The sequence below is a fragment of the Toxotes jaculatrix genome, chromosome 3, assembly GCF_017976425.1.
Source record: "Toxotes jaculatrix isolate fToxJac2 chromosome 3, fToxJac2.pri, whole genome shotgun sequence".
Classification (NCBI taxonomy): Eukaryota; Metazoa; Chordata; class Actinopteri; family Toxotidae; genus Toxotes; species Toxotes jaculatrix.
The window spans coordinates 12886236-12914183 of NC_054396.1; the positions used below are offsets into that span (position 1 = coordinate 12886236).

At 40.3% G+C, this 27948-nt stretch overlaps 3 protein-coding genes across 3 annotated transcripts; all 3 read left to right on the top strand.

The window, feature by feature from the left end:
* Positions 1-7220: 7220 nt before the first annotated feature.
* fmoda (fibromodulin a) lies at positions 7221-11113 on the top strand. The gene is made up of 6 exons (XM_041034150.1): positions 7221-7283; positions 7988-8383; positions 9353-9475; positions 9559-9699; positions 9782-10049; positions 10145-11113. The coding sequence occupies exons 2-6, from the start codon at positions 8018-8020 to the stop codon at positions 10294-10296; spliced, it is 1050 nt and encodes a 349-aa protein (XP_040890084.1). The 5' UTR covers positions 7221-7283; positions 7988-8017; the 3' UTR covers positions 10297-11113.
* A 3112-nt stretch (positions 11114-14225) lies between these two features.
* Positions 14226-20146, top strand: slc6a14 (solute carrier family 6 member 14). Its single transcript, XM_041033834.1, has 15 exons — positions 14226-14337; positions 14932-15076; positions 15191-15322; positions 16005-16166; positions 16440-16554; positions 16645-16777; positions 17035-17175; positions 17277-17412; positions 17639-17731; positions 17825-17950; positions 18057-18175; positions 18365-18464; positions 18566-18675; positions 18933-19100; positions 19249-20146. The coding sequence occupies exons 1-15, from the start codon at positions 14272-14274 to the stop codon at positions 19396-19398; spliced, it is 1896 nt and encodes a 631-aa protein (XP_040889768.1). The 5' UTR covers positions 14226-14271; the 3' UTR covers positions 19399-20146.
* Positions 20147-22940: 2794 nt separating this feature from the next.
* Positions 22941-27930, top strand: LOC121178947 (sodium- and chloride-dependent neutral and basic amino acid transporter B(0+)-like). The gene is made up of 14 exons (XM_041033456.1): positions 22941-23025; positions 23121-23252; positions 23830-23991; positions 24199-24286; positions 24378-24510; positions 24765-24905; positions 24985-25120; positions 25307-25399; positions 25501-25626; positions 25755-25873; positions 25968-26067; positions 27009-27118; positions 27503-27670; positions 27808-27930. Exons 1-14 carry the CDS (start codon positions 22956-22958, stop codon positions 27928-27930), a joined length of 1701 nt encoding a protein of 566 aa, XP_040889390.1. The 5' UTR covers positions 22941-22955.
* The last annotated feature ends 18 nt before the right edge of the window (positions 27931-27948 follow it).

The window sequence follows — 27948 nt, forward strand, 5'->3', positions numbered from 1 at the left end:
GTGTGTGTGTGTGTGTGTGTGTGTGTGTGTGTGTGTGTGTGTGTGTGTGTGTGTGTGTGTGTGTGCACATCTGTGTGTGTGTGTGTGTGTGTGTGTGTGTGTGTGTGTGTGTGTGTGTGTGTGTGTGTGTGTGTGTGCGTGTGTGTTACACGTGTGTGTAATGAAGGAAGGAACTTCTTGCAAGCATCTGAGCAGAGCAGAGGAAAACGATTCCAGATTCCTCTCCCCCAAAATATGAGGAGAGCGCTCTGAGAAAAGAGGCAAGGTGGAAAACAAGAGGGGAAAGAGGGGACAGTATTTCCTGAACAGAGAATGAAAAGAGCGCCCTCCAGGAAATATATACAGAATGACACCCTCAAAGGAGTTCAGACAAATTTATAACATAATGAGTGCCTCTATGTGTGAGGTTTTTTTGGTGGGAAAAGAGGTGATGGAGCATTTTCTTTTAACCATAAACCATGAAAAAAACATGTGCTTTACTGTAAATGCCACTCTTTCTATGTGTGTGGTACTGGCCTCAGCAGCATTTTAGTGTTAACTGTACATGCAGTTAATGAATGTCTAGGCAATCAAGGGGGCAATACGAAGGAATGTGTGTGCAGTTCAGGGACATTTACGCCAACCTTACATGATCAGTTTCCAGACTAAGATTTGTGATGGTTCACGGCTCTTGTGTCACAAGAGTAATTCATAGCAGTGCTTTGAACTTAATGTCTGCATAAACACGCTAACATGTACACAGTGACGGTCCTAACATGCTGATGTTTAGCAGGTAGTGTGTTTCCCATGTTCACCACCATTTACTGTGTTAGCATGCTAACATTGGCTAATGAGCACTAAACACAAAGTACAGCTGAAGATGATGGAAATGTCCTGTCGGATAGTTTAGCAGGTATTTGGACATAAACAAAAATATTTGACAAAATAATATTTGGATCTGATGATGGTGCTGAATGAAGTGATTGCAATTCATCCTGGGGAAAATTAATGTACCGAAATTCATGGCAACACATTTAATAATTGAGATATTTCACTAACCACTAACCACAAACCTCATGGTAGCACTACAGGAAAAGGCCATGGGATCCGTGTATGTCTGTAAAAAATTTCTTGTCAATCCATCTGGTAGATGTTGAGATACTGAGATACCCACTCATGTCCTTCCTCTTTCTTCAGTCAGATTTCTTGTTAAACAGTGTCATGTTTTTGCAACTAATTTCTAACTGGTTGAGTGAGAGTTTTTAGAAACAGGAAGAAGAGCTGTGCGTATAACGAGTGTGTCAACAGCAGCAGTTTGGCAGCTCCTCACCATCCTACACTTTCTGTGCTCTGCTCTGTCTGGTTTAGTCATAAAAGGGAGAAGGAACTGGAAAAGGCCTCCTTCCAGCCTCTGTTGGCTCTGATCCCTGTGCTCCAGAATAACATTTTTACTGAAACATTACATTCTCTACACATCAATATTCACCTCACACATACAGTGATTGCTACCTGGAATGAATGCTTGTGCTGAATCAATTTTCACAGTAATCATGTAAACTTATTTTTCAATTTTTTTTCTTTTGTGTCATATTTACTGTGTATTTGCTGTCAAATTACACTTACTAACACGGTAGTAATACATTTAATACAGTCTTGTGTGTGCAGGGGATGGGCAAATCTGCACAGGCTAAGTGGGTTTAGAAACTGAGGCTGAGGTAAAACTTAATTCTATTCCAGTGAACTGCTGGCTCGCAGGCAGACTTCTGAGAAAGAATGGGAAAACCGCAGACTCATTACTGTGATATAGTCATTTATTTCATCTTATAAACTTTGACTGAAATTTGTACCAGTGAGGACAGGTTTCTCAAATCAGTGTGAGCAACCAGTCTGAAGGACATAAAAAGAGAGTCCCTGGAAAGGCCAATATAAGTATGTCCTGCAACAAAGAAAACATGTCCTCATCTGAAAAGACTAAATTACAGAAATGCAGGATCAAAATCCAAATAGAAGACATCTTAGTGCTTACATTTAAATTAAAAAATGAATATACACACAAAAAGCCCAAATCTATACAATGTTTCAGTTCAGTATTTAAGAATAAATAGAGAAAGGGCAAACTTATTTCTGAGTATCTTCATGTCATTGTGTGAGACATGGCACCCAAGATGGAATTTTAAAAAAAAGACAAATGACTTCTGAACACCAAAGATGTGCGTAGGAAAATAGTCAGTAATAATAACAGTAGTCGAGACTACAGGATTGAAAACAGACCACAACCTTTTCCGCCACAAGTAACACTACATGTTAACAACATCATTACTGTAATATGACGTTCTTGTGTTTTTTCTGAGAAAAAGTCTCACATCCCAGTACAAAGATCAATCAGCCTGTTTTTGTAGCTAATTATTAGGTGTAATTTCTTGTTTAATATGTTGGGTGATGAGTCATCATCTGTTCGCAGAAATTATATTTTCAAAGCAGAAGTTACCTTCAGGCGGTTTCCCGTTTGGGAGCTGGCAACTCCGCCAACACCTTGTCAAGCCGAGAACTCTTCACACACTCTGTTGTTACCACAAATTATGTTTCTGCTTCACTTCTTTCCACCTGCTTTCATGGTCTTTGTTTGGGTTGTGTGTAAAGATATTCTGAGAGAAGCTGCTTGTGAGGGGTTAGATACACGTGTATCTATACAGGGTAATAATCAGTATCTGTATTGCAGCACATTTTGTGCAGTGTAACTTTTGTCCCAAAATTTTCTGCCCGATAAGTTTAAAATTTAAGGAACTGGATATCAAAAATTGACAAAGTCAGCTCGCCTCAAGTGGCTGCTCTAAAGCTTTCAGTAATACTATATGATCTTCATCAGCAAATGGAGTTTGGCCTTTTGATAACTTTTTTGTGTGTTAGTTTATTTTATTTATTTATTTATCTATTTATCTATTCTCCGTGTGTGTGTGTGTGTGTGTTTTTGTTTGAGTTTTAAGTTTTGCTTCATAGATCTGCCACTTGGTGGACCTTGAGGTGAGATTGTATTTGCAACTGTCATATTTTTTCTAATATTTGTCTTTCAACTTAACTTAAATTAAGTCTTAAGTCTTTCTCTCTTTTCCTCTTCCTCTTCCACCTCTTGCTCTTCAGCTTCACGCTACTGCATTCAGTATTTGCTCCCTACATTTGTCTACAACACTTCCTGCCACTGACACTAGAGGGCTCTGTTTCATCAGAAATCAACAGCAGATACAAGCCTGTTACAGGTTAGGATAAAATAAACCACTGTCAAGTTTCACTATTACTAGTGTTATGCAACAGATGTCCCAGCACGGCATTGAACAGGAGATGTTGCAGCTGCATGCATCTTAGACCACAGCCTCACCAGGACACCCTTCAGCTCAATGTCATGATCTTCTTTTTCAGCGTAGCACAGCAGATATAACACCAGCAAATTTATAAATTTTGCCACAACACCATAATTTTGATTTGACCCATAATTAACACAGTTACCACAAGCTGCTGCTTTTATCTGTCTGAGAAAAGGATGAGAAGGTTGATGTGGTGTAATCATGAACATCTGTGCATGATTTATATGTGTGTGTGTGTGTGAGTGTGTGTGTGTGTCTGTGTGTCTGTGTGTTTACATGGACATCTGCTTTCTATCGCATGGTTTATGCTGCCCCTGTGCCCTGGGGTGCCATGGTTCAAGTTACCTTGAGGAGCCACATTGTCCAGGGACCACTATGACCAGATATGCATGTATCTTCTATATGAATGTGTGTTATTTATCTAATGTAATGGTGTGTAATTAAACAACCTCTATGTGGAAGCTGAGTGTATTTTTTTTGGCAGACACTAAGAGAGAAGTTTTTGTGTCAAGAATACCTCTAGAGGACACGTGGATGTTGAATTAGTGGTTGCAGGGTGTGTGTGTGTTCTTGTATAAATCACCTTGTGAAAACAAAAATCTGGTTCCCACAAGGTTAACCATTAAATTATAGGGTTGATGACATGTTTTTTGGTTGATCTTAAAATATTAAAATATAATTAGTAATGGTTATGTTTAAGTTTAGAGTTAGTGTTTTTGAAATTAATGTAAGCCAGAACAATGTTCTGCTAAGTGAGGAAAACAAGTTATTTTGAGGGGCACACAGAGGATGTGGTGAAAGATGCCACAGATTTAATCATGAGCTGGTGAGGACTGAGTCAATTCAACTTCACCCTAAGAAACAAAACATATTTCCAACATTACATCTTACATAAAAACACTTCATTTTTAATTAAGGCAAAATTTATTTGACTCGTATGAGTTTGTATGGCAGCCAGATGAAAGAACATCTGAGTGCCATAAAGACATAATAAGATAATTTAGTTCATTTCCACCAATACAAAGGATTCAAAGTGTATTCGTTTTCACTGACTCGATTTAATGCAGGAGATTAAAGCTTGATCATTTCTGTAGTTTTTCTGCAGGTGAGTGACCAAGGAGGCAATCTTCAGAATGAAAATTCCTCTGACATTCCTGTGAAGAGTTCACGGTGTGAGTAGAAAGGGCCTGGTCCTCTGATCTTCTGATCCCTGCTCAGCTCTGCTCATGACCCAGACAGGAGACTGGGGGGGCGGACATGGGTGGGGGTTGGGTGTGTTTGGGGCTACCCAGAGTCCACCTGGGCCTTTAACTTTGAAGTCCTGGCCAGTAGGGAGTCAGTTTCTCTCACTCTAAAGGATAACTGCTGCACCTTGTGTTTGTGACTCTTTCATATTTCTTCATGTTGTTTGTCCATGTAGATATATATCTTTCACACACACACACACACACACACACACACACACACCACAGCAGAGTTTATCTTCTTAACCACCTTATATAAAAAGGCCTTTGATGTTGTGTTGCAAGAGGTATTCACCTCATAAGGCTCATAAGGCTCATAAGGCTGTCGGAGTCAAGGGTCAGAGTTCATCCTGGTTCAGTTCACACGTAAACAGCTCATTTGACCTGTTTAGAGAGAAATAAAGCTGTGTTGAGAAATAACTCCATTACTCTATATAAACCACATCTAAAATGACAAATATGGCTGGTATAGTGTTTCGCAAGGTTGGGCAGAGTACTGAGAGGTCTCTTCTGCTGTGCATCTGGTGGCCACAGATGCCTGCGGATAAGAAAAGAAAAAAACTTTTCTAATACTGTTGCTCTAAAGTAATGTGGCCATCTGGGTGCTTCTTTCTTCCCTTTTTTTTTTTGATGTATAAAGTCTTTTATTGGCAGACATCGGACACAATGGCTATACTAAGTAACAACCAGCTTGGAAAACGTGTAAGTTACTAAACCAGATGCCACGCTGGTTCATCTGAGATACCGTAGTCTTAACGGTGTTGACAGGACTACTCTTTGATCAGTTACAGAGGTGTTTCAACCCTCGGACAACAGTGTAGTTCAGCATTTTTTTAACTTACACGCAAATGTTTCTTGCCAAGAGTTAGATTAAACTCTTGACACCACTCTCAAATGTCCACAAAACATGAAGCCATAGGAGACAGTTAGCTTAGCTTAGCATAATGACTCGAAGCACAAAGACAGTGAGGTTTCTATGCAACCTGCAGAAACCACTCCGTGCCAAGAAATAGTCCGACACAAAACCCCCTGTAAAGCCACAATGGCTACATTTTGTACAGATCAAATCAAATATAAAGTGAAATCAAAGATAAATGTTTATTCTCCAAATCAAATATATCATGTTAATTGGTCAGCTTTAAATGTGCTGGTAGCTGAATTTTATTTACCTTTCCAGTCATTATGCTTGACTAATGGACCGTGTAAAAATTATTAGCGTGGTGAAAGACAGCTTTTACCTATGCCATGGTTCATAAATGTGCACTTTGTCATTTTCAGAGAACAGTTCTGTCTCTTTATCTGTGTTTTATTAATGTGTACATTGGTGGCAAACAAAACTTCCATTAAGTTATTATGGTTTAAATCTGTGTGCACGACTTAACAAATTGTGGCCATTTACAGCTGTTATATTATTGTTACATGTTGTGGGAAGAGTGTTGCTTTCTAAGTTGATAGGAGGGTTGAAAGGAAACATAAAGAAGCCTGGAAAGCGTTTTTTTCTTTTTTTTTTACAAAGAGAAACTTTAGGTTTAGTCCAGACAACAGGCCACAGCATAGAAGGTGTTTACCGATTAAGGAGAAAATACTAATACAACTCAGTGTATTTGCAGTCAGTATGAGATGACACAACCAAAGGAAGCCACAATTATGTTGTTACACACACAAACACAATATTTCCATGTGCTGAATATTTGAATGCACTGAATCAAACTCCTCTTCCACTGTCACATTGCAGGCCTTGTCCCATGATAACAAGAAACAGAGAAGGAGATGGAGAAAGGAAAAAGGGATAAAATAGTTTGGAGAATCAAAGCCAAAAGATAAAAGTGAGTGAAAAACCCTGATTCAGATGGCGCTCATGTCGGAGAGGAGATGCAGAGGCAGGAAGAGGCCCACATTAAGACCAGACAGACAACATGAGAGGACTGTCACACATGTTTTCATTTAACCCTTTACAAGATGTAAAGTTGTTGGAGAGGAATGGTGAAAGTTGGATCCACCCCTTCGACAAATCTTTGTCTGTGACACAGGGATTTTTGCTAAGTGGGCTAAAGAGCATTTGAATGCCCACGTATTTTTCAATTATTTAACGTTACATGGAGGAGCTTTAGTGTTGCCAGGAATATTTTGCTTATGAGACTTAACCTTACAGACACCTTTCACCATAGCCACGTAATTAAATCCACTCATATCCAAGTTTGACTCAGCGTTTGTGCTTATTTTGCCTCAGGTAGCTGTAACAGCAATGAACGACATGTGGCATTGTTCACTTTTTTGCCAGAATAATTAGCATTTTTGATCCAGCAAGCCAAAGAGTCAAAGGCAAAGGCACAAATTGTGACAAAACAGTGTGTTTTAGCTCAGAGGGGCTGAATATGCTGCACACAGATGGGAACAATCCCTCACAGCCACTCCATCTCACATCATTCACATCAGTGGAAAAAAAAGGCTCCAAACTGGGGGTGTGGGGTGCACTGTGCCATGCCTGAATGAACAAAATGGGGCGCAGGAGGATGGATTAGGGGGTGGAGGGAGCCGACAGCAAAGGAACAGAGAGAGGGGTGGAGAGGGGGATGGCAGGATGGAAAGGAAACCAGGGAGGGGAAGAAGGGTTTTTACAAAGTGTTTGTTCGAGTCCCCTCCACTCCTAAGCACACTCTGAGAGAGAGAAGGGACAAGAAGGGCCAGTCTCTCTGATCAGGTAGGTGTGTGTGTGTGTTTGTTTGTATGTACATGCATGTGCATGAACATATGTCTGTCTGTCTCTATGATATCTCTCTATGAAACCTTATAGGAGATAAAATAAACACATGATGACAGGGCCTTGTTTTTTGACCGAGGGGGGGCTTTTTTTCTTCAGCAAAATCAGCGGGTCATTATTGGATATTTTCCCACAATTTTGGGGCAGCAGTGAGAACCATTTACAAAGCTGGTATTCATGGCTAGGTTTTTCCTTTTTTCAGCGCTTCCTCTCTGGATTCCCTGTGGATTAAGACCCCTAAGAATGTGCCTCTCTGTAGGCAGTTACATTTCCAAAACACAGTCAGTGTCTGCACTGCACCTTTGACTGCTCATTTAACCTCAACATGATAACAGCGAGGTTGGCTTTGTGTTTATAAGAAATATATAAAAATGTTCTTGTAGAATAGCAGCCTGTTCTTCAAAGTATACTTTTGCAACATTTCTTTTTGACCTTTTGGTGGTGTAATGAATATTTTAATATTTTTCATTCACCTCCGTGTTATATAAGAGAAGAACTTGTCCTTAGTGGATACAGAAAGTCAGCTTACTTTGAACTGTATCTGTTACATCAGTCAATTTAGCCCTATTAACAAAACAATTTGCGAATGACTGCCTCTTTTCTGAATTGTATTGCTGTGTTTCTCTGTCTTTATCCCTTGTTAGATTACAGTGAAGATTTGTGTGACTGTGACCATGCGTCTGGTGATTGTCTTCCTCTTGTCTGCCCTGCTTCCACTCTCTCTCTCCCATGGACGAGACCCCTTTGCTTGGCTGTACAGCCAGCAGAGCCGAGGATACTATTTTGGCTCCCTGCAGGCAGACACCACAGGAGGGGAGTGTCCCGATGTGTGTGACTGCCCCCCCTCCTTCCCTGTTGCTATGTACTGTGATGGGCGTGGCTTGACAGCCATGCCAACAATTCCCTCCCGTGTCAAGTACTTGTACCTCCAAAACAACGCCATCACAGCTGTGCCCGACTCGGCTCTGATCAATGCAACTAATCTGGTGTGGCTCATGCTGCACCACAACCAGTTGACATCTGAAGCCATTGGCAAGAAGGTAAACCTACATCTGGTCTTAGTCAGATCCAGACACACAAGTGAGCTCAGAGTATGATGCAGTGGTGCTGGTCTAAATGGTTGTCATATGGCTGGCAGGTGGGTAACAGGTTGTGTAAAAAAACAGGTTGTGTAAATACCTAGAAAATAAGAAATAGTTCTAAATAGGCGGATCCAGGAATATTCCTGTTCTGGACAATGAGGCCATTTTTCACCTTGCCAGAGGTGTGCGCTTTACTGAATGCCCTTCTTTAAAATGTTACTCTTTAAAGTCTGAAAAATGAAGACTGACATTAAATTGCATATTTTTTTTCCTCTGCTAAACTATACATATTTGCTTTACAAATCACTTCTCCTGTGTCCTACTTTGAGGAAAAATCAGAAACCAAAAGGAGGCAAGTATACTTTATATTCTTTGGTTTCATGATGCTGCCGCAATGTTTTTGTGTTAACTTTTTGGAATATCTTTATTTCTCTTTATTTCGCCTTATCTTATTAAACAAGCCACCAAACAGGCATTCATTCATCACATGGTGAAAAGCTTATTAGCTGCTCATCTGCATCACATTAAATGGCCTATGAGTGTTCCTCAAATGTCTCCTCACATAGGTTAGATGCTGGTGTAGTCATTCTTCTTCAATACCACTGACAACACATGGTCTACCATGACTTGTAAGCTACAGCACAATATTATTTACTCTCACTTGTTCCCCTGCTGAGGCTTAGCCCGCCAGACACCAATACGTTCACCCGGCGGCTGAAAGGAAAGGGAACATTTCTGATATTAAAAGACCTTTCTTTCATTCATTCAATAAAACTATAAGAACAGTGACACTGTTTTTGGTTTCAAAAAGGATGACTAGATGTGATTTTGGTTGGACTCTAAACTTTTTCACGGTGGATTTGATTCCCTTTGAGTTTACTTTTATGCACATGTTGGGGAGTTGTTCATTCTCCACATCATTTTTAGGCATTTCTGAAGTTGGAGGCACTGGAGCGTTTATATCTACAGCACAACAATTTGACCACCATTCCTCCCAACCTCCCTCGCTCCCTGCGAGACCTGAGAATCAATCATAACAAGATTGAAAAGGTAATCCTTTGCATAGTTTGATATTCATGCTCTTTTGGCTGAGCATCAGAGACATGAGCCTTTACTATTACACTGTTGCCTAGGTAACACCTGCAGACCTAGAGGGAATGGATAATCTCACGATCCTATATCTCCATGACAATGCTGTCACAGACATGAGTACATCACTGAAGGCACTGAAATCTCTCACACTGCTGGACATCAGCGGCAACAAGCTGACAAAGGTAATGTGTGTTTGCATACTGTCCCCTTAAATGGACGGACGAGCTTCAGTCCTCCTACAGTATTGTCTTTAACTTATCCCAGGTCCCAGAGGCTCTCCCTGAACATTTGCACCAGCTCTACCTGGAGTCCAACTCCATCGACTCTCTACCAGAGGGCTTCCTGGGCCGTTTCACACAGCTAGAGTACATCAGGATGGCCCACAACCAGCTGACAGACAAGGGTATCCCTCCCAACACCTTTAATGTCACCGGGCTGGTGGAGCTGGACCTGAGCTTCAACAAACTGGAGAGAATCCCTATAATCAGCACCACACTGCAGCATCTCTATCTCCAAGCCAACCAGATCAAAGGTAAAATGCATGATATTCAAAATAAGTTCAAAAGGTACAAACTCCTTTCCTGCCTTTCTTATGTAAGCACCTCTTACTCTGTCCCGTGGCTGTAGAGTTCACTCTGGGTAGTTTCTGCACTATTGTGGACGTGACCAATTTCTCCAAACTACGGACGCTGCGACTGGAAGGGAACGAGATCAGTCGTCAGGACATCCCTTCAGAGTCATCCCTGTGCCTGCGGATGGCTTCCAGCATTGAGATCTAACTGTGTACGACACAGTTAGCAGCACTCTGCTGCACAAACACAGCTTTTCACACTCACTTTACAACTTGAATCATAATGCGGAACACGTTATTTTTTTGTGACGTGCCAAAACCAAAGCACAGCAGGGGTCAAGTTTTATCACTTAAAACTAAGGCTTAAGAAAAGCCTTAAAAATGGCCAAATTTTTATTATTAATCTTAGTTAGATTTATCTGGTCACATTACGGTAAATGAGCCTTTGTCCACAAAATGCAGCATATGAGCCCAATAAAATGAATGAGCCACATGTGGTGTTTCTTATTTGTGCATTGACCCTGATCCTCTTTATATGTTTCTTTGAGGATCAATGATATTTGTATTTTGAAGCTATAGTTGTCTTTATTTCTCTTTTTCTATCTCTGTCTCGCTTCACCTCTTTCTTTTTTTTTTTTTGTCTGATGAGCTGACAAACAGTGTGTATAGCGTATAATGTGAATTGCATGATTTCAATTCCTTTGCTGTCACAGAATACTATAAACCTATGCTATAGTGTCCACTGCATGGAAATAGATTATTGCAACTGGGTGCATTGTGCCAAATATTGTTGTTCTTTGTTTTAAAACATGCTGTGACTGTTTGTTTCTGTAGAGGACCCTCTTTTTGCACGGTGAAATCCACTTTCCTTAGAGAAATATAAAATATTTATGTACAATTTGAAAAAAATCTCCATACTGTACTGTAGTGAATCAGGCATCCAGAGAGCTTTGGGTGTTATGATTCTTGAGTTACTGTATGCATTGCATGGATCGATCATCATATTTATCTTGACAAGCCTATCGCAGAATACATAAAAGTTAAGATTTTTAAAAAAGACCGGTCTGCTTTTTTTTTGCGTTCTCATAGATAATAGATGTGGTACACTGTGTTTTCATGTCCGTGTGGCCATGTGTGTGATTCAGGGATTTTAGGGACTGTAACCTGCCTGCACTTGTTGTCTCAAAAGTTAATGAATAAATTGTACTTTACAACTCATTCTTTTAGAATATGTTTACATACATGTAGCAAGTATGCATCTTCTAAAAGACTGTTGAGTGTGCGCGCGCATCAACCGGAAGTAATTGAGACAGGATAAGCGACAGGTGTGTGTGGTGGCGGGAACGGAGAGTTTGTTCTCCTTTGTAGAGACGCGGGCGGCGGAAAAGGGGGAGCAGCAGGCGGAAGAAGCAGCTGAGCTGATCGTGAGAAGAAGCGGCTGAGAACGCTGTGTAAGAGCGCTGGGCAGACGGTCGCTGCGCCATCTTATTCTAAGAGTCCGGTGAACAGCGCGAGAGGAGCTCCCCGGTCGAGCCGTGTGCACTGCTGCCGTGTGGGGATCCAGGCCGCCACCACGCCTCAGACGCACGGTGCGAGAGGGGGAAGCCTCGGATGAAAGTGGAGGGGTGGGGACGCGTTCCACCCTTCCTGCGGTTAAGTACCCCTCCATTTCTTGTGTAGGCCTACATCGATTGAAGTAGCATTGAGTGACGCTGTGTTTCCTGCGACAATTTATTAGTTTCTTTTGTTCTTCGGATACTTTTGAACAGATTTGGCTTCTCAGAGTTAAGGCATTTGTTCCCAAACTATTTTAGAAATCTTTGTGGATCGGGCCTTATTGTGTTGGAGTGGGTTTACTTTCAGTGGACTAGTATTGTAAATGCTTGAGTTGTTTTGTGTTGGGTTTTCTTTTGAGTTTGGTTGTGTGTTGTGTGGTTGTATGGTTTGTTTATCCTTATATCCAGTTTTATTAGCATTCGCCCCCACCCCACATGAGGTTTCTTAATTTTTGTTTTCTGGGACTAGTATACCTCGTATAAAGACCAATAGGCCGCTAACCACCCTGATAGTTGCCCTATTTTTGTCTTTCCTCCCCCCAAGCTACCATCCAACTGCCACGCAGAGACCTGCTGTCCAGGGAACCCTCTACACTCCGTCTGGCCGGGTGGACAACCTGTGGGACATTTTTAATTCAATTATCCAGAGTACTCTTTCTTTTATCCATTGTTCTTAACTTACTTTTGTAATAAAAATATTTATATATTTTTTAACTGAACCTTCCCCTGTGTTTTGTTGCTTTGATGTGTCTGCTCCCCACAGAGAAAAGTATTTTATATTATCACGGTCACTCCACTCGGTGACAGTCATAAGACTGATGTGTCCAAATGGAGAGCGAGAGCTAAGAGCTCAGGTCCCCTTCGGTCATTGTGTTTTTAAAAACTCTCTTAACCCACTCAACTCGCTCATGCTGCATTGCTGAAGATTGTCCTTGCGTTGTTGATTCTCCTTCTTGTATTGCTCTGAATGGCTCTTGTCTTCACATGGATTGAATTGATACTGCAGACAGAAGGCCACACTTTCTGACACTATTCTGTTGCATCAGGGCTGAACCTTGTATGTGTCAGCTCGCCAGTGGTGAGATGGTCAGAGGACACATGATGTCTATATTTACAGTGTTTTTCTTTATCACTATGTTTTGTAATCTGTGGCCACACCAGCAGATACCGTGATTACAGCTAATGTATATTATAGGTTTGCAGTGGTCAGGCTTGTGGCTGCACATCATTGACCAAAATGGCTCTGAATCTATAAGAGCAGCTAGCAGAGGTCAGTGTGCACAGGTATAAGGAAAACAGTGAGCAGCAATAAAACCCTCATCCTGTCTGTGTAACAAGAGGTCATCGATAACTGATGATACTTCTCACTCATTACTTAAAACTTACAAGCTCAGTCATGAAAAAGGAGGAACTATGTATCTGCTGATTGATTCTGATCATGATAAAGCACAATGATAAGAACATATGACATACTCGCTGCTCTTGCACTCATTGCTAAGTAAAGGTAATGAAGTCTAAATAAAGCCATCCAAAACATGATTTTTGTCGCATGTATAAAAGACTGAATCAGCTGCATGAGGAGCCAAAACTGTTTCTCTGACAAAAGTCAAACTAATGCACAAATCAGCTGAGAATAATCAGACCACATTTGTTGGACTTTTCTTGATGATAACAAGCTCCTAGAACAACACAGAGAGGAAGACAGCAGAACAAGAAAAGTAATTTATTACCATTAACATTATGAATCAGTAGCATATGAGAGCAAGTCATTTCAAACACCTGTTTGAGAAATATGAGGGGACAGTACGCTTTACAAAAATGGAATTAACTCAATGTGCTTTGAGATGTGTGTGTATGACTGCTACCACAGAAATAATAGGTACAGTAATAATCTGTTGAGTGATGAGTAGACAAGGCCTTTCTTTTATTTATCTCTCTGTGTCACTGGTCATGTGATCTCACAGTATTGTGGTTACATCATCAGACTGTGATTACAGGCAACACAGACGTATGCAACAGTACGGTCATTATGTGCAGATGTCATTGACCAAAATGAGATCCATCCATCATCAGTCACAGCCATGGCTTAAGGGAGTAGTTGTTAATGCACGGTTTCTGGCATAAAGTCACTCACCTGAGTCACAGACACACCACACAACAATCATCACCCTGTGCTACCGGACATTGCAGCTCCACTGCTTTGTCCTGTTATCAATGCAGAGGACATGGTGTTGTGAATCACTTCTGTGGGGAGGAAGCAGATATAGTATACACTTATTTTAGCAGCAGAACATTGTACAACAGGAATGAGCACCACAAGAAATATCTGGGTCAGAAATCCTGCCAGAATACAAGAGAGCAACATTCCCCACTTCTATGAGATCAGTATTTTCTAGAGGGGAACCTCCTTCACTAATGTTCATTAAATCATTATTCTATTTTTTTTTTTTTTTTTTTAAAAACAGGTGAGTGGTGTTGTGGGGGAGGTGTCTGGGCAGATGATTGGTTAGAAAACATCACTCCCTTGTCTGTTAAAGAGGGTTGTAAGGGGGACGACGACTTTAAAACAGTCCTACCTGAGCCATTTGAAATTCTTATACAGACCTTTAACACTCAGAGGAAAGGACATGAGGAAGTACGGCTGGAATAGTTTCAGGGATTTAATTTTCGGAAATCCTGCAGTTGTCGACCAGGTAGGATTGCAAACCTGTTTGACCAGACTTTCACTCGGTAATTTACCACACAGTAGTTTACACTGAGTGAGACAGGAATTAGGTGTTTGCCTGTACTTTGGTTATTCAAAAATCAAATGTAAAGGAACATTCATTAAACTCATTGTTTTCTCTCTCTGGTATTTAATTTAGAGAAATGCTTTGTTTTCTGTTTTAATTGTAATTATAGAGATTTTTTTTTTTTTTTTTTTTTTTTTGTTATAATGTGCTACCACAGTTGTAAGGTTACACAAAATCTCAATTATATATATAATGGCTATAGTAGGCTATAGACTGTAAGTGAAATTCGTTAATAGTGGAGCCAGTGTCACTTGTTTTTCCATTTGGACTGAAATAACGGTTCAGCTGCTGACACAACCACAATCTAAGCTTGATGTGACAAGTGAAAATAAGGAAAGGTGTCAGAAAGGGGAAATATTTGTGTTGTTCCTTTCTGAAATTTACTGTTCTCACAGCAGTTCTTTTTCTTAAGAAGGTCCATGTGCAGTTCATAAAATATGACACATTGTACAACTTTTGCCACTTTTATAAGTTTTGAAACTTTTCAATGAGCAGGATCCACATGTGAATGATGGGGATGAGAATACTGAACGAGGAAACTGGGCCAGCAAGAGGGAGTACATCCTCTCTACGATCGGCTACGCTGTTGGACTGGGAAATATCTGGAGATTTCCATATTTGGCCTACAAGAATGGAGGGGGTATGTAGGTATTTGATGTCTAATCCATCACTTTTAGGAATTCCATATGATATTGCTGTTTTCATAAATAACATAAACATAACTGTCTTATTTGTCTGTCACCTTTTTGTACAGGAGCATTTCTCATCCCCTATTTTGTGATGTTGGTGGTGACTGGAATCCCTCTTTTCTTCCTGGAAAGTGCCTTTGGTCAATTCTGCAGCCAAGGGCCAATTAACATATGGAGAGCAGTGCCTTTACTGCAGGGTACGTCTACTCTTCAAGTGAACGATCACTCAGGCACATCTGAAGATTAACATGTCAAACATGAGGGATTTAATGAGGCTGTTGGTTAATGGTAAACTGTGCAAACTAAACTCCTGACTTCAGATGAACCCTTGGTTGTTTAAAGGCTTTGTTTGTGTCCAGAAATAGACAGAGCTGCAGTGATTAGAGATGTGTTAACAAAAAACATTTAAAATTTACCCAAATGGAAAAATACATCCCAGACCAGAAAATGGAATTAATGTGATATAGAACATGAGACAAACATGTATGTGTAAACCTAAAGGGAGCGAGAGGTGAAGTAAACATGAAAAAAGTGAAATTATTTGAAGTACACACACAATTGTCCAAAGGAATCTGGTTAAATTGTTTCCATTTGCCCGCTGAGCTCTAAAAGTTTTGGGAGGAGACTGCAGAGTTAATCTGATCACTGCTCACAGGTTGTGATGGTAAAGACATCAGCTGGTCACAATTAGACTTTCTGACGTCTACCACTCTGACTGCTTGTTAGCAACTTTCACATTATGAAGTTAATAAACTCTGGGATACAAAGTAATAATAGATGAAGTCATTCCTTCATCTAAAATGAGTAAGTGTCCACTATCTTTTTATAAGAACTTTCTTTACAGCAATGTTACCTTATAACCTCTCTCTGCCTCTGCAGGTGTTGGCGTTGCCATGGTTATGGTGACTCTAATAGTGTCGATTTACTATAACGTCATCATCGCCTACAGCCTGTACTACATGTTTGCCTCCTTCCAGTCTCCTCTGCCTTGGTCCAGCTGCTTCAGCTGGGCTGACAGTAACTGCAGCAACACGCCTGCAGGTATGATCTTTTTCATCCCCTGTTCTGCTGACTTGCCGTTCTCACTGAAATAATTAGGATAGAATGATATAATTTCATGAAAGGGAAATACTTTTTTTTTTTTTAATCATTCTCACTATCACTCTCCATTATTCTGGAGAAATTAAATCAGCTTAAAACTACTTTAGATCAAACCTGTAACAGTTGCATTCTGGGAAATTAATAACTTGTACATACTCACAACACAGACTGATATTTATGTAAGCTATTCACTGGTCTTCTCTCCTTTTCTAGTGTCTTGTAATGTAAGTGGTGTTTTAGTGGCCAACTGGACTCAGGAAAACATCACTTGTCCTTCATCCAACACGACCACCGTTTCAGTGCAGAGTCCGAGTGAACAGTACTGGGAGTAAGACTCACACGCACTCACGCAAACAAGCAAAATCCACACACTTGTCGTACTGCAGCGTCTGTACAGTCACATGTGTCTCCTCCTCAGTCGTGTGGCTCTGCAGAGATCCAGTGGTCTAGATGAAACAGGACCAGTAGTCTGGCACTTGGCCCTCTGCCTGCTGCTGAGCTCCATGCTTGTTGCTGCAGCGCTCATCAGAGGCATCAAGTCATCAGGAAAAGTGAGTCATCATCCACTTCATATCATGTCCTTATTCACAGTTTGTCCAGCTTCAGAGCCAGTACATATAGAGCTACAGACACATGCACATTTGTTGTTGGATTTTAGTTAAAACTAGTTTTAGACTGGAAAGGAGAGCTAATATGTAGATCCTTATAAGTTTTACAATTTATGCTTGAAACTCAGGACCAAGGTCAGAAAATGTGTGTGATATCGTTACTTTTTCACATCATTAATTCTTGGCTTTTGTCTCTTCAGGTTGTGTATTTCACAGCGACATTTCCTTACGTGGTGATTTTCATCCTGCTGATCCGAGGTGTGACACTAGAGGGAGCTAGAGATGGGATAGAGTTCTACATTGGTTCACAATCAAATCTGACTAAACTGACTGAAGCACAGGTGGAAACCCAACAATCCCTGTTCACATACAACAAGTGGCAGTAGTTTGATTTTTAATAAAACACTCTTTTGATTCAAAACATGGCTGTGTGTGCTTTTAGGTCTGGAAAGATGCAGCAACTCAGACCTTCTACTCTCTCTCTATTGGCTGGGGTGGAGTCATGACTCTTGCATCCTATAACAACTTCCACAACAATGTATTCAAGGACTCATTTGTAGTAACACTGACTAATGCAGGTGGGAGCAAATGTAATTTGAAGGAATATATTTTTATGTCTTATGTGATATAGAGAGTAGCATGCAGGTTTTTAGTGTCCAGAAAAGGATGTTGGCCATTAATGTCTTTGACTCATAGCTCATTTCAGATAAAGAAACGTTTTTTGTTCTCCTATTGAAACATATGACTTTAAATATTTTATCCCAAAGACCACTAATCCATTTTTAAATTTCCATCTTTTCCCAGGCACCAGTGTGTTAGCAGGCTTTGCCATATTTTCAATTTTGGGCCACATGGCTCACATCTACCAAATGCCTGTTGGACAGGTTGTAAAGGAAGGTAAGATAGACACACTGTGTGAGCACCAATTAGTGACAGTGTGGAAAACTGCCATGTGGTGCCTGATGTTTGGTTTTTCATGTCTTCCTGCAGGGTTTGGCCTGGCATTCATTGCATATCCAGATGCTTTGTCTAAGCTTCCCATTTCCCCTCTGTGGTCCGTTTTGTTCTTCTTTATGCTTCTGACTGTTGGTCTGGACTCTCAGTTCGCAGGAATAGGTGAGATGTACTGCTGTTTAGTGTTTTACTTTTTTACTTGCACAACATTCAGACCTCTGCTGTTCTGGTAGATTGCAGTATCCTTAAATCTTTCTCTTGTCTTTAGAGGTGATCACCACCTGCCTGTTAGATGCCTTCCCTAAAATCTTCAAATCCAAACATGGCTTATTGACTGTAACGACGTGTGCCATCCTCTATCTCCTTGGCCTACCATGTGTCACACAGGTAAGCCTGCCTAAATGAAACTTTGTGTTACTGTTGTCTGACATAGGCATAGTTGACCTTCTCTGTGTGTGTGTGTGTGTGTGTGTGTGTGTGTGTGTGTGTCTGTGTGTCTGTGTGTCTGTGTGTCTGTGGGTGTGTGTTTGTGTTTGTGTTTGTGTTTGTTTGTGTTTGTGTTTGTGTTTGAGATAGGCAGGAATATACTGGGTGACTTTAATCGACCAGTTTGTTGCCAGCTGGGTGCTGCTAATTTTGGCCCTCTTGGAGATCATTGGTGTCTGCTACATATATGGTAAATATGATAGTTGGGGATATGTGCATATAAAGGTGACAAAGACCGCCTTAATCTCCAACTGTGCTCAACTGTTTTTTTTTTTTTGTTTGTTTTTTTAGGAGGAAACCGTTTTATTAAAGACATTGAGATGATGCTTGGAAATAAGAGTTGCACTTTCTGGCTGTGGTGGAGAACATGTTGGTTCTTCATAAGCCCCTGCATCATAGTGGTGAGTGCAACCTTACACATAAGTGCAAAAGATTCACTCTGTATAAATAACTTGTTTGGAACCAACAGTTTTTGCTTGTATCTCCATGCATATTTGAATGAGTCTCATCACAGAAGTTTATTCGAGAGCTATATGTAACCTTCCTGCTTTAAAAGCTACATAAAGAAAGAAACTGAGAAATGTGACTGGATATCAAACTATGTCATGTTAGTTCTGATTATGTTTGATGAATGAAACTGGCTGGCTCTGTTATCTAGGTGATCCTGATCTGGTCTCTGATGACATTTACACCACCTTCCTATGGAGCAGTCCAGTTCCCAGCCTGGGGCTTGGCTCTGGGCTGGTGCATGGTTGTATTCATCTTACTCTGGATCCCTGTCATCGCTGTGTATAAGCTGATGAGAGAAGAGGGAAACCCCTGGAAGGTGTGTGTGTGTGTGTGTGTGTGTTATGATACCTGGAAAAAACATTGTAATGTTGCTCAGCTTCATATTGTTTCCATAGATGCCAGGAAGAGGTCTCTAGAAAATAAATGTACTCATATTCACACTCCTAATCTCTCACTTTCCACAGCGTCTGAAGTCATTGTGTTCTCCGTCTGAAGAATGGCATCCCTACCTGGATGTCCATCGAGGAGAACGTTACTCAGAAGAACGCTGCCGCCGCAGGAAGAAGCATACAAGCAGACTAGAAGTAAATGTAATCTCCAATTCGTGGCTCTGAGGAGTCTTTTTGGATGTTGACCTGACACTTTTTTTTTCCTTTAGTGGAGCAGTGTCATTCTGTGAACACCTTGTGCTGAACGTTAAAGCTGCTTTAAGTGATTTTTGACCTCCAGGAGGCAAAGATTAACTCAAATGTAAACCCATTACGGATTACGGATATCTGATGGATGGTGTGAACACAAACACTTGCCTATTGTTCCAGCAGAGACAGAGCAACATGGGAATGCCATTGTAGTCTTCTTCCTTGTCAGATACTCCACCTTTTGTTTTAGCTGAGGTTTGGTCGTCTACCCTCAGGTAAAAATATATGAGTCTCTTTGACTCTTCTTCATCAGCCATGTTTACATTACCTGCTGGCACAGGTAGTTTACAACAAGGCAATTGTTGTTGAGGTTGTATGTTTACAGTAAAAGTGGGGGAGCCGTTTAGTGCTCGATCACACAGACTGATGAACTAAAACAATAAGTGGTATCTGAAAGCTTGTTAGTACAATAATGGCAACTCTTTCACATTAAAGGGAATCATTTGATTCAAAGTATTAATCAAAAATATTACTTCATCAGGCTTTAGAATCAATCAGAGTGAATGATCCATGTTTTTTTTTTATCATTAATCCAGAATGTTTAATGTTCTTTCAATTGGGACAAATTCTGTTTCAGCAATCATGCTTGTCTTACCATGTATACAGTTTCTATGTATTTTAACTGAATCCTCTGTTCCACACAGAGGACATTCTACAATAAAAAGCTTCTTTCTGCCTCTGATTTGTTGTGAAATTATTTAGACTGATGAGAAATTCAACGTGGACTAAGCAAACAAAAGCATTCAGTGTCAAGCTGTTTTAAATGCTATATTCATTTAGATGAGGTATTTCTAAATGTGTAAAGCTGATCTCACATGGGCTCCAGTGGCAGGGTCTTTTATTACACAATCCATGTCTCATCTCGAGAACAACCTTTGTGAAGTTCTTGCCTGAGATCATGCATGTGTCGCGTCATGTCTGTGTGTTAGCAGTTACTCCTACAAACAGATTGTGTTGCCAGTGTCTAACACTGGGGCAGCCAAAGTCATGCACATTGTTTGAGCCCAAAACAACTGCATATAAAAAATCCTGAACAATCCTGAAAATTTTTGAACAATAAATCCTGTATTGTTCAAAAACAAGCTCATGTTCTAATGTGAATGGAGGGATTTTCAGGCTTAAAATTGTGCGGAGTGTATGCTGTGTGTCACTGTCCAGTATGCAAGCTCATTCTGTTGCATCAATAGCTCCCTACTGCTCCTTGAACCGAACAAGAGCGCCTAGGAGCGAGGAACCCAATGATTCACTTGACTGCTCTACCCCTTCACTATTTCTTCAGGGTTATGGTGGCATAACCAGCTCTTTCCAGTCTCTCAGTCTCCTGTTCGAATGTGATGGCCCGACGGAGGTTCCTTGACAAACCCGCATGCCATGCTTCGGAGGTGTGCCATCACTACGTCCTTGGGTGCCTGTGGCATGGGCATACCCTTGGCTCTTGAGAGAGGAGCATGACCTGTTGAACCAGAATGCAAATTTGGAGTTTGGTGTGCTCAAGCAGGAGAGTCAGAAGTTTCATTCTGATACAGAAAAACCAGGGAGATTTCACTGATGATAAGGTAAGTGAGATAGATACCTATTTTATTCATTACTTGGCGGTGTCGTCACTTTACATCAAATGAAATTAGCCCCTGACTTTATTCTACCATCCTTTTGTAGTTGTGTGTGATTTACTGTAACGTTTCCATTCTCATAAACTAAACTAAACTAAAAATTCTCAATCACTGCAGCATCAACATAACTAACAGATGCAGAAAGAGCTGCATCAGTTTCCACAAAAGCTGTAAAACCCTGTAAATTGCTAATTTTGGGATCTGTGTTTGTGTGTGAGAAGTTTGTTTATTTGTCATCTGGTATTTATTGGTCTGACAGTTCATATTTACAAAAGAACGTCTCAGTATGTGTGAACAAAGAAACTGTGTTTGATTAAGCCCAAGGGCTCACATTAGCTGTGAATGACTGTGCGTGTTTGACTGTGGCCATAAGAAGAGCTGAGGTATTGCAATAAGCTGTTGATAAATGAGTTGGGCAAGAGTTTATTTCTCTGTGTCACTGATTACATCATTTACTTGCGGCCACATTGTCACTCTGTTATTACAGCTGACATGAGGGGTGCTTTCAGTGATTATGTAGGTGTCTGACGTCACTGAACAAACTGAGATCTTTTCAGCTCTGTTTACTTTTAACCATTTTTACCAGTGGTACAAAGTTATAGCTATTCGTTTGTTGTTAATGTGGGGGTGAAATGTGCCTCTGACAGAACAGATGATATGTTTTGTTTGATTGTTTCTTTCAGCTCTCAGTTTCATTCAAAAAACAAGATTAAATCCAGGTTTTAAAAGTTTTAACAAGCAGAACATCTTCATCTTCTTTTCTGTGGGGAAGCCTGCAGGCAGATATGTGCACAAACCTACAGATCATGTAAGTAAACTGTCAGTGTCTTCTGTCAATAAGAAGGCGTTAAAATGCCATAGATGTCTGTTTTGCAGCAGTAAGAATTAGCCTGATTGTCGGCAAACAGCAATACTGTTGCTGCGGAAACTTGTAGCTTAATAAGCTATGACCGTTTCTTGCTCTCTCTTTCTTTCTTTCTTTCTTTCCTTCTTTCTTTCTTTCTTTCTTTTTTTTTTACAGTGTAGGCAGGTTTACTAATAGATGAAAGCAAACCTTTCTCTCTGATACTGATCACTGACACATTTTTGAGGAATTCGAATTTTCTTCCACAGACCATCAGAAGCAGATGAAAAGCCATGTGGAACTATGTCTCCAACATTTCCAAGGACCCTGCTGCTCTTTCTAAAGAGGTAGGATGGTAGACATGTGTAACAAAGTTGTGTTTTTCACAATGTTCAGAATAAATGTATAGGCCTTTTTGGGTTTCACAGCTGTTAGCAAGTTTGCAAAAAAAAAAAAAAAAAAAAAAACCCCATCAAACTAAACAACAAAACTAAGAAAACTAAAATACTGCAGCACTCTGGAGCCTTTTGCTCTACACTGATGAGTTGATTTCATTCAAAACACCATCACCACCATGTGTGTGTTTCATTGTGTGTACACTTTTTTCATCGCATGCGTTTAGGAGTGTCATGGCAAGAAATGTGATTAATAACATTGATAACAACTGGATATAAATGAGTGGAACTGAGCCACTGTGTTTTCCCTGCAATTACAAGTCAAAATGTCTCCTGTGAAAAATGTTTTCCGCTTCAGCCAAATTCCACATCAGTGGATCACATCAGTTAGTTTCTCCCATCTTTGTTATGAAGGTAACAATGAAATTCCATGAAATCAGCCAACATTTTGTTGGAATGTAAACCTGTTAATGGTTGTGTAGACTTATCATTGTGTTAATTTATACCACTGACAATATCTTACAACTTGTAAAATTCTGTTTTGAGCAGGGTTCTCATGTGGGTCATGGTGATGAGAATCCTGAACGTGGAAACTGGACCAACAAGAGAGAATACCTCCTCTCTATGATTGGCTATGCTATTGGTCTGGGAAACATCTGGAGATTTCCATATGTAGCCTATAAGAATGGAGGAGGTAATTATTTGGCATCAATGTATAGGAGATCACTTTTAACAGTGTTGTAAGAACTCATGAATTTCAGTAAAGCTTACTTTTATCCCTGTGACTAGGTGCCTTTCTCATTCCTTATTTCCTGATGCTGGTTTTGTGTGGAATCCCTCTTTTCTTCCTGGAAAATGCCATCGGTCAGTTCTGCAGCCAAGGTCCAATCAACATGTGGCGAGCAGTGCCAATACTGCAGGGTGAGACTGAAAGCAATATTATGACATTTACTGTTGGTAAATATTAAATTCCTGTGAGATCAAAACTGAAATTTAGGTGTAAGAGATGTTCCCATAACTTTATGAAATTCTTCTAAAAAGAATTGCATCCACTGGATCAGTAAATTTCACTGTTGATAAATTTGTTGATTATGTTTTTAATTAATTAATGAAATCTTCGGTTTATAAAATGACAGAAAGTGGAGGAAGCATGTCTGTGGCAGGTGATTGTAGGAATTGCTCACATGTGCGAACCTGGAACTGTGATGTTTGGCTTCTCTGATTGGTAAATGATTTAAAGGGACATTTCCCCTCTAGATGTCTCACATGGTTTCATTTTAATAAATGTTCAAGACAAAAAGAAGTCAAATTGTCCAAGATTATCCTAAAATAATATTTTTTTCAATGTAGATTGTTTCAGGGTCTTCTTCCCCGCAGGACACAGAGAGAGAGACTGTTTGTCTTTTGATAACTCAGTGAAGTCAAATACAAGATTTTTATTTTTTTTTAAACTGCACATTTTATATTGCATCATAATCTGTTCTGTTCTGTTCTCCAGGTGTTGGTTTTGCCATGGTTATGGTGAACGCACTGGTGTCAATTTACTATAACGTCATCATCGCCTACAGCCTGTACTACATGTTTGCCTCCTTCCAGTCTCCTCTGCCGTGGTCCAGCTGCTTCAGCTGGGCTGACAGTAACTGCAGCAACACGCCTGCAGGTACTGTTTGATCAAACCTGCTCTTTGGTGGATGCTGTTTGACCTTTGTTTGACTTTCAGTTTTAACTGAACTAAACTGACATGAAATGGCATAATTTGGTCAGAACTATTTTCTTGGGATTTTAATGGTTGTATACACCCATCACATCACCTATTCACTGGTCTTCTCTCCTTTTCTAGTGTCTTGTAATGTAAGTGGTGTTTTAGTGGCCAACTGGACTCAGGAAAACATCACTTGTCCTTCATCCAACATGATCACAGCTTCAGTGCAGAGTCCGAGTGAACAGTACTGGGAGTAAGACTCACACGCACTCACGCAAACAAGCACAAATCCACACACTTGTCGTACTGCAGCGTCTGTACAGTCACATGTGTCTCCTCCTCAGTCATGTGGCTCTGCAGAGATCCAGTGGTCTAGATGAAACAGGACCAGTAGTCTGGCACTTGGCCCTCTGCCTGCTGCTGAGCTCCATGCTTGTTGCTGCAGCGCTTATCAGAGGCATCAAGTCATCAGGAAAAGTGAGTCATCATCCACTTCATATTATGTTCACATCATTGAGCCTTGAAGTCCTGGTGCAGTACAGGTGCATACATGGCATTGTTCATACATTCATTTTGTTGAGCAATAACATTGTACATGACATGCTAAGGACAGGTTTTACCTACCCTGAACCTGGCACTTTAATATTACATCTCTTTCAAATTAAGTCACTTGCTCTGTGGTGAGCTCAAAAATTCATTTGAATTTGAATTTCAGATCTTTGTCTTTCCAGGTTGTGTATTTCACAGCTACATTTCCTTACCTGGTGATTTTCATCCTTCTGATCCGAGGTGTGACACTAGAGGGAGCTAGAGATGGGATAGAGTTCTACATTGGTTCACAATCCAATCTGACTAAACTGACTGAAGGACAGGTACAACATTAAAACAGTACGCATACATTTCAAAAATATGTATTAAAAATAAAATAAAATAAAATGTGGTGTGTTTTAGGTCTGGAAGGATGCAGCAACTCAGACTTTTTTTTCCTTGTCCATTGCTTGGGGTGGAGTTGCAACTCTTGCCTCCTATAGCAACTTCCACAACAACATGTTCCTGGACTCTGTTGTTGTAACCCTCATTAACCATGGTAGGAAAACACCATTTCAGGCGAAGCACTCTTTCAAAACAAGTATATATATACTTATTTTTGCAGCTTCACTAGTGAAACAAAAATCCTAGTAAAGATGTGAGAGCATCGTGTGTAAGTATGTATTTTAAGTCACTGTGTATAGATGAAAATTGGAGATTCCTCTTCCTTTTCAACTCCTACCAGGTACCAGTGTGTTTGCAGGCTTCGCCATCTTTTCAGTTTTGGGTCATATGGCGCACATCTATAGAAAGCCTGTTGGAAAAGTCGTGAAGGAAGGTCAGACTCCCATGATGCCATTTAATTAAAAAAAATAAATCAATCTATGTCAGACGGCTGATGTAAGTTCTCTGATGTTTTGTTTATCCATCTTCTTGCAGGGTTTGGCTTGGCATTCATTGTATATCCCGATGCTCTGGCTAAACTTCCCATTTCTTCTCTGTGGTCCATCCTGTTCTTTTTAATGCTTTTTATAATTGGTCTGGACTCTCAGTTTGCAGCAATAGGTGAGGTTTTCATTTATCAGTGGCTCTGTTGTAATCTCAACCTAACCAACAGAATCTGTGTTGAAGCAGCAAATTCCTGTTTACCAATCACCTGGCTAATTGATTCTCATCTCTCCTCTCATTGTTAGAGGTGATCACCACCTGCTTGTTGGATGCCTTCCCTGAAGTCCTCAAATCCAGACGTGCCTTACTGACTGTAGGGTTGTGTGCCGTCATCTTCCTCTTGGGCCTACCATGTGTCACAAGGGTACAGTAGATCTTCCAACAGTGGCTTTATTACTACTGTCTCTATATTATTTCCTTGCTTACCTACAGTGCCTGTGTATGTGTGTGTGAGACAGGCAGGAATATATTGGGTGACTCTAATCGATCAGTTTGCTACTGGCTGGGTGATGCTTATCTTGGCTCTCATGGAGATCATTGGCTTCTGCTACATATATGGTAAATATAAATGATAGCTACAGCTACAGTACACAATTAAACTTTACAAGTAGTTTCATTGGTTTGGCTGTATTTGCTGTTTGTATGTCCGTACTGTGTGTACCTTTGTTTATATCAGTGTCAGCTATGTTCCCATTTAATTTATGTTGGTCATAAAAACCAAGCAAATCACTGCCTACTTATTGTATTTGTGGTACTTATTTGTCATAGGTCTGTCTGTCCTCCTAGAAGCACCTGGCTTGTCTACTAAGTTGCTAATTTACTTTTGAACTAACTTTTGTCACTCAGATTAGCAAAGTTTTGCTCGATATTTACTAAAGGATAAGGCTGCTGATATTCTTAGTGTTAGCAAATCCCATAAAAAGACCAAAACAAACAATGAGATGTTTCTCAATACATTCTGACCTCAACTGGGCACTGTAGTTTTCAGCAGATGTTACTCAAACAGAGGTAAATGGTACTTTTACGTGGTAAAATGGTAAATGGTAAATGGTAAATGGTATTTACGACAACAGGACAGTTCATGTGAGACTGACCCAAAATATGATACAGGAGCAATGATTGCTGTGATGAAGGCATATGTCACCCAGTGCAGTGACCTATTAATGAGTCTTTAATAATTTTTGCACTACTGAAGTCAATAGCTCAGAGTACCATGTGTAGCCACGGTTTAGCCTTTGGTTACCCATGCAGCACGTTAGTTGGATCAGTTCATTGGTGGTTTTGGTCTTTTTATGGGATTAATTGACAAAAAAAATAAAATATAGAAAATAGTATATCTCCACATTTATGCTCTGTTATTACTTTATCAAGGTGGAAAAAAATCATGGTGAAAAAAAAACAGCATCATTAACACCTTGGCTAGCAGTTTAACGTGCCTTACTGATGTAAACTTAAGAATCAGAAGTGAGGCACATGCCCATTCTTCTTGTGCATTACAGGGGGGAACCGCCTTATTAAAGACATTGAGATGATGATTGGAAATAAGAGCTTCAGCTTCTGGCTGTGGTGGAGAACATGTTGGTTCTTCATCAGCCCCTGCGTCATTGTGGTGATTACAACTCCAGTTTTGTTCTTTTCTTCTATATTGTTGTAGAAATTCCACCTTTGATACTTGGTCTACTTCCTTTTACTTTCAGCTCCCAGTTCATAGGACACTTTTTTTTAGCTTTATACCAATATAAGACAGTCTATTTTAGTTTATTTTGTAATGGCAAACTACTTTTGAGTAAAATAGAAAATGTACTTCTTGAAATGTAGTTAATTGCAGTAACTACATTTTACTGTAGAGCAGCAAGATTTATTGAAGCTGAAATTAATGTAATATTCACGGCTGCTGTGAAAAGAACAAAAGAATAACCTACAGTATCCCCAGAACCAACCACCATGTACATCTGTACGAATTTCATATTTACTATTTACTTTTGTTGTCTAGGTGATATTGGTCTGGTCTCTGATTACTTTTGTCCCTCCGACTTATGGACAAGTCCACTACCCAGCCTGGGGCTTGGCTCTGGGTTGGAGCATGATAGCATCCATACTTATCTGGATTCCTGTTGTTGCTGGGTTTAAGCTGATGAGAGCAGAGGGAAGCCTCTGGAAGGTGTGTGTTTTTTTGTCTTGTATAACAGGAAGCATTTAAAGCGGGCTGAGATAATTCTGTTAGTTTCAGGCAGTGGTATCCCACCAAGTCTGTACCCAGATTCATGACGATTTCTAATTGTACCATACTTTCCACAGCGATTGAAGTCAGTGTGCTCTCCCTCTGAGCAGTGGCATCCCTACCTGGACATCCACCGAGGAGAACGTTACTCAGAAGAACGCTGTCGCCAGCAAAGAGCAGTGTCAACAAACCATAAGTGAATGTAAATGTAACTTCCG

Bases quoted from the DNA above. Each gene is read 5' to 3' on its own strand.
- fmoda (XM_041034150.1), top strand. From the start codon at position 8,018: ATGCGTCTGGTGATTGTCTTCCTCTTGTCTGCCCTGCTTCCACTCTCT. The intron at 8,384-9,352 runs GTAAACCTACAT...CATCATTTTTAG, and splicing joins CTGAAGCCATTGGCAAGAAG to GCATTTCTGAAGTTGGAGGC. The intron at 9,700-9,781 runs GTAATGTGTGTT...AACTTATCCCAG, and splicing joins GCGGCAACAAGCTGACAAAG to GTCCCAGAGGCTCTCCCTGA.
- slc6a14 (XM_041033834.1), top strand. From the start codon at position 14,272: ATGAGGAAGTACGGCTGGAATAGTTTCAGGGATTTAATTTTCGGAAAT. The intron at 14,338-14,931 runs GTAGGATTGCAA...TTCAATGAGCAG, and splicing joins ATCCTGCAGTTGTCGACCAG to GATCCACATGTGAATGATGG. The intron at 18,176-18,364 runs GTAAGCCTGCCT...TGTTTGAGATAG, and splicing joins GCCTACCATGTGTCACACAG to GCAGGAATATACTGGGTGAC.
- LOC121178947 (XM_041033456.1), top strand. From the start codon at position 22,956: ATGATTGGCTATGCTATTGGTCTGGGAAACATCTGGAGATTTCCATAT. The intron at 23,026-23,120 runs GTAATTATTTGG...CCCTGTGACTAG, and splicing joins AGCCTATAAGAATGGAGGAG to GTGCCTTTCTCATTCCTTAT. The intron at 25,874-25,967 runs GTACAGTAGATC...TGTGTGAGACAG, and splicing joins GCCTACCATGTGTCACAAGG to GCAGGAATATATTGGGTGAC.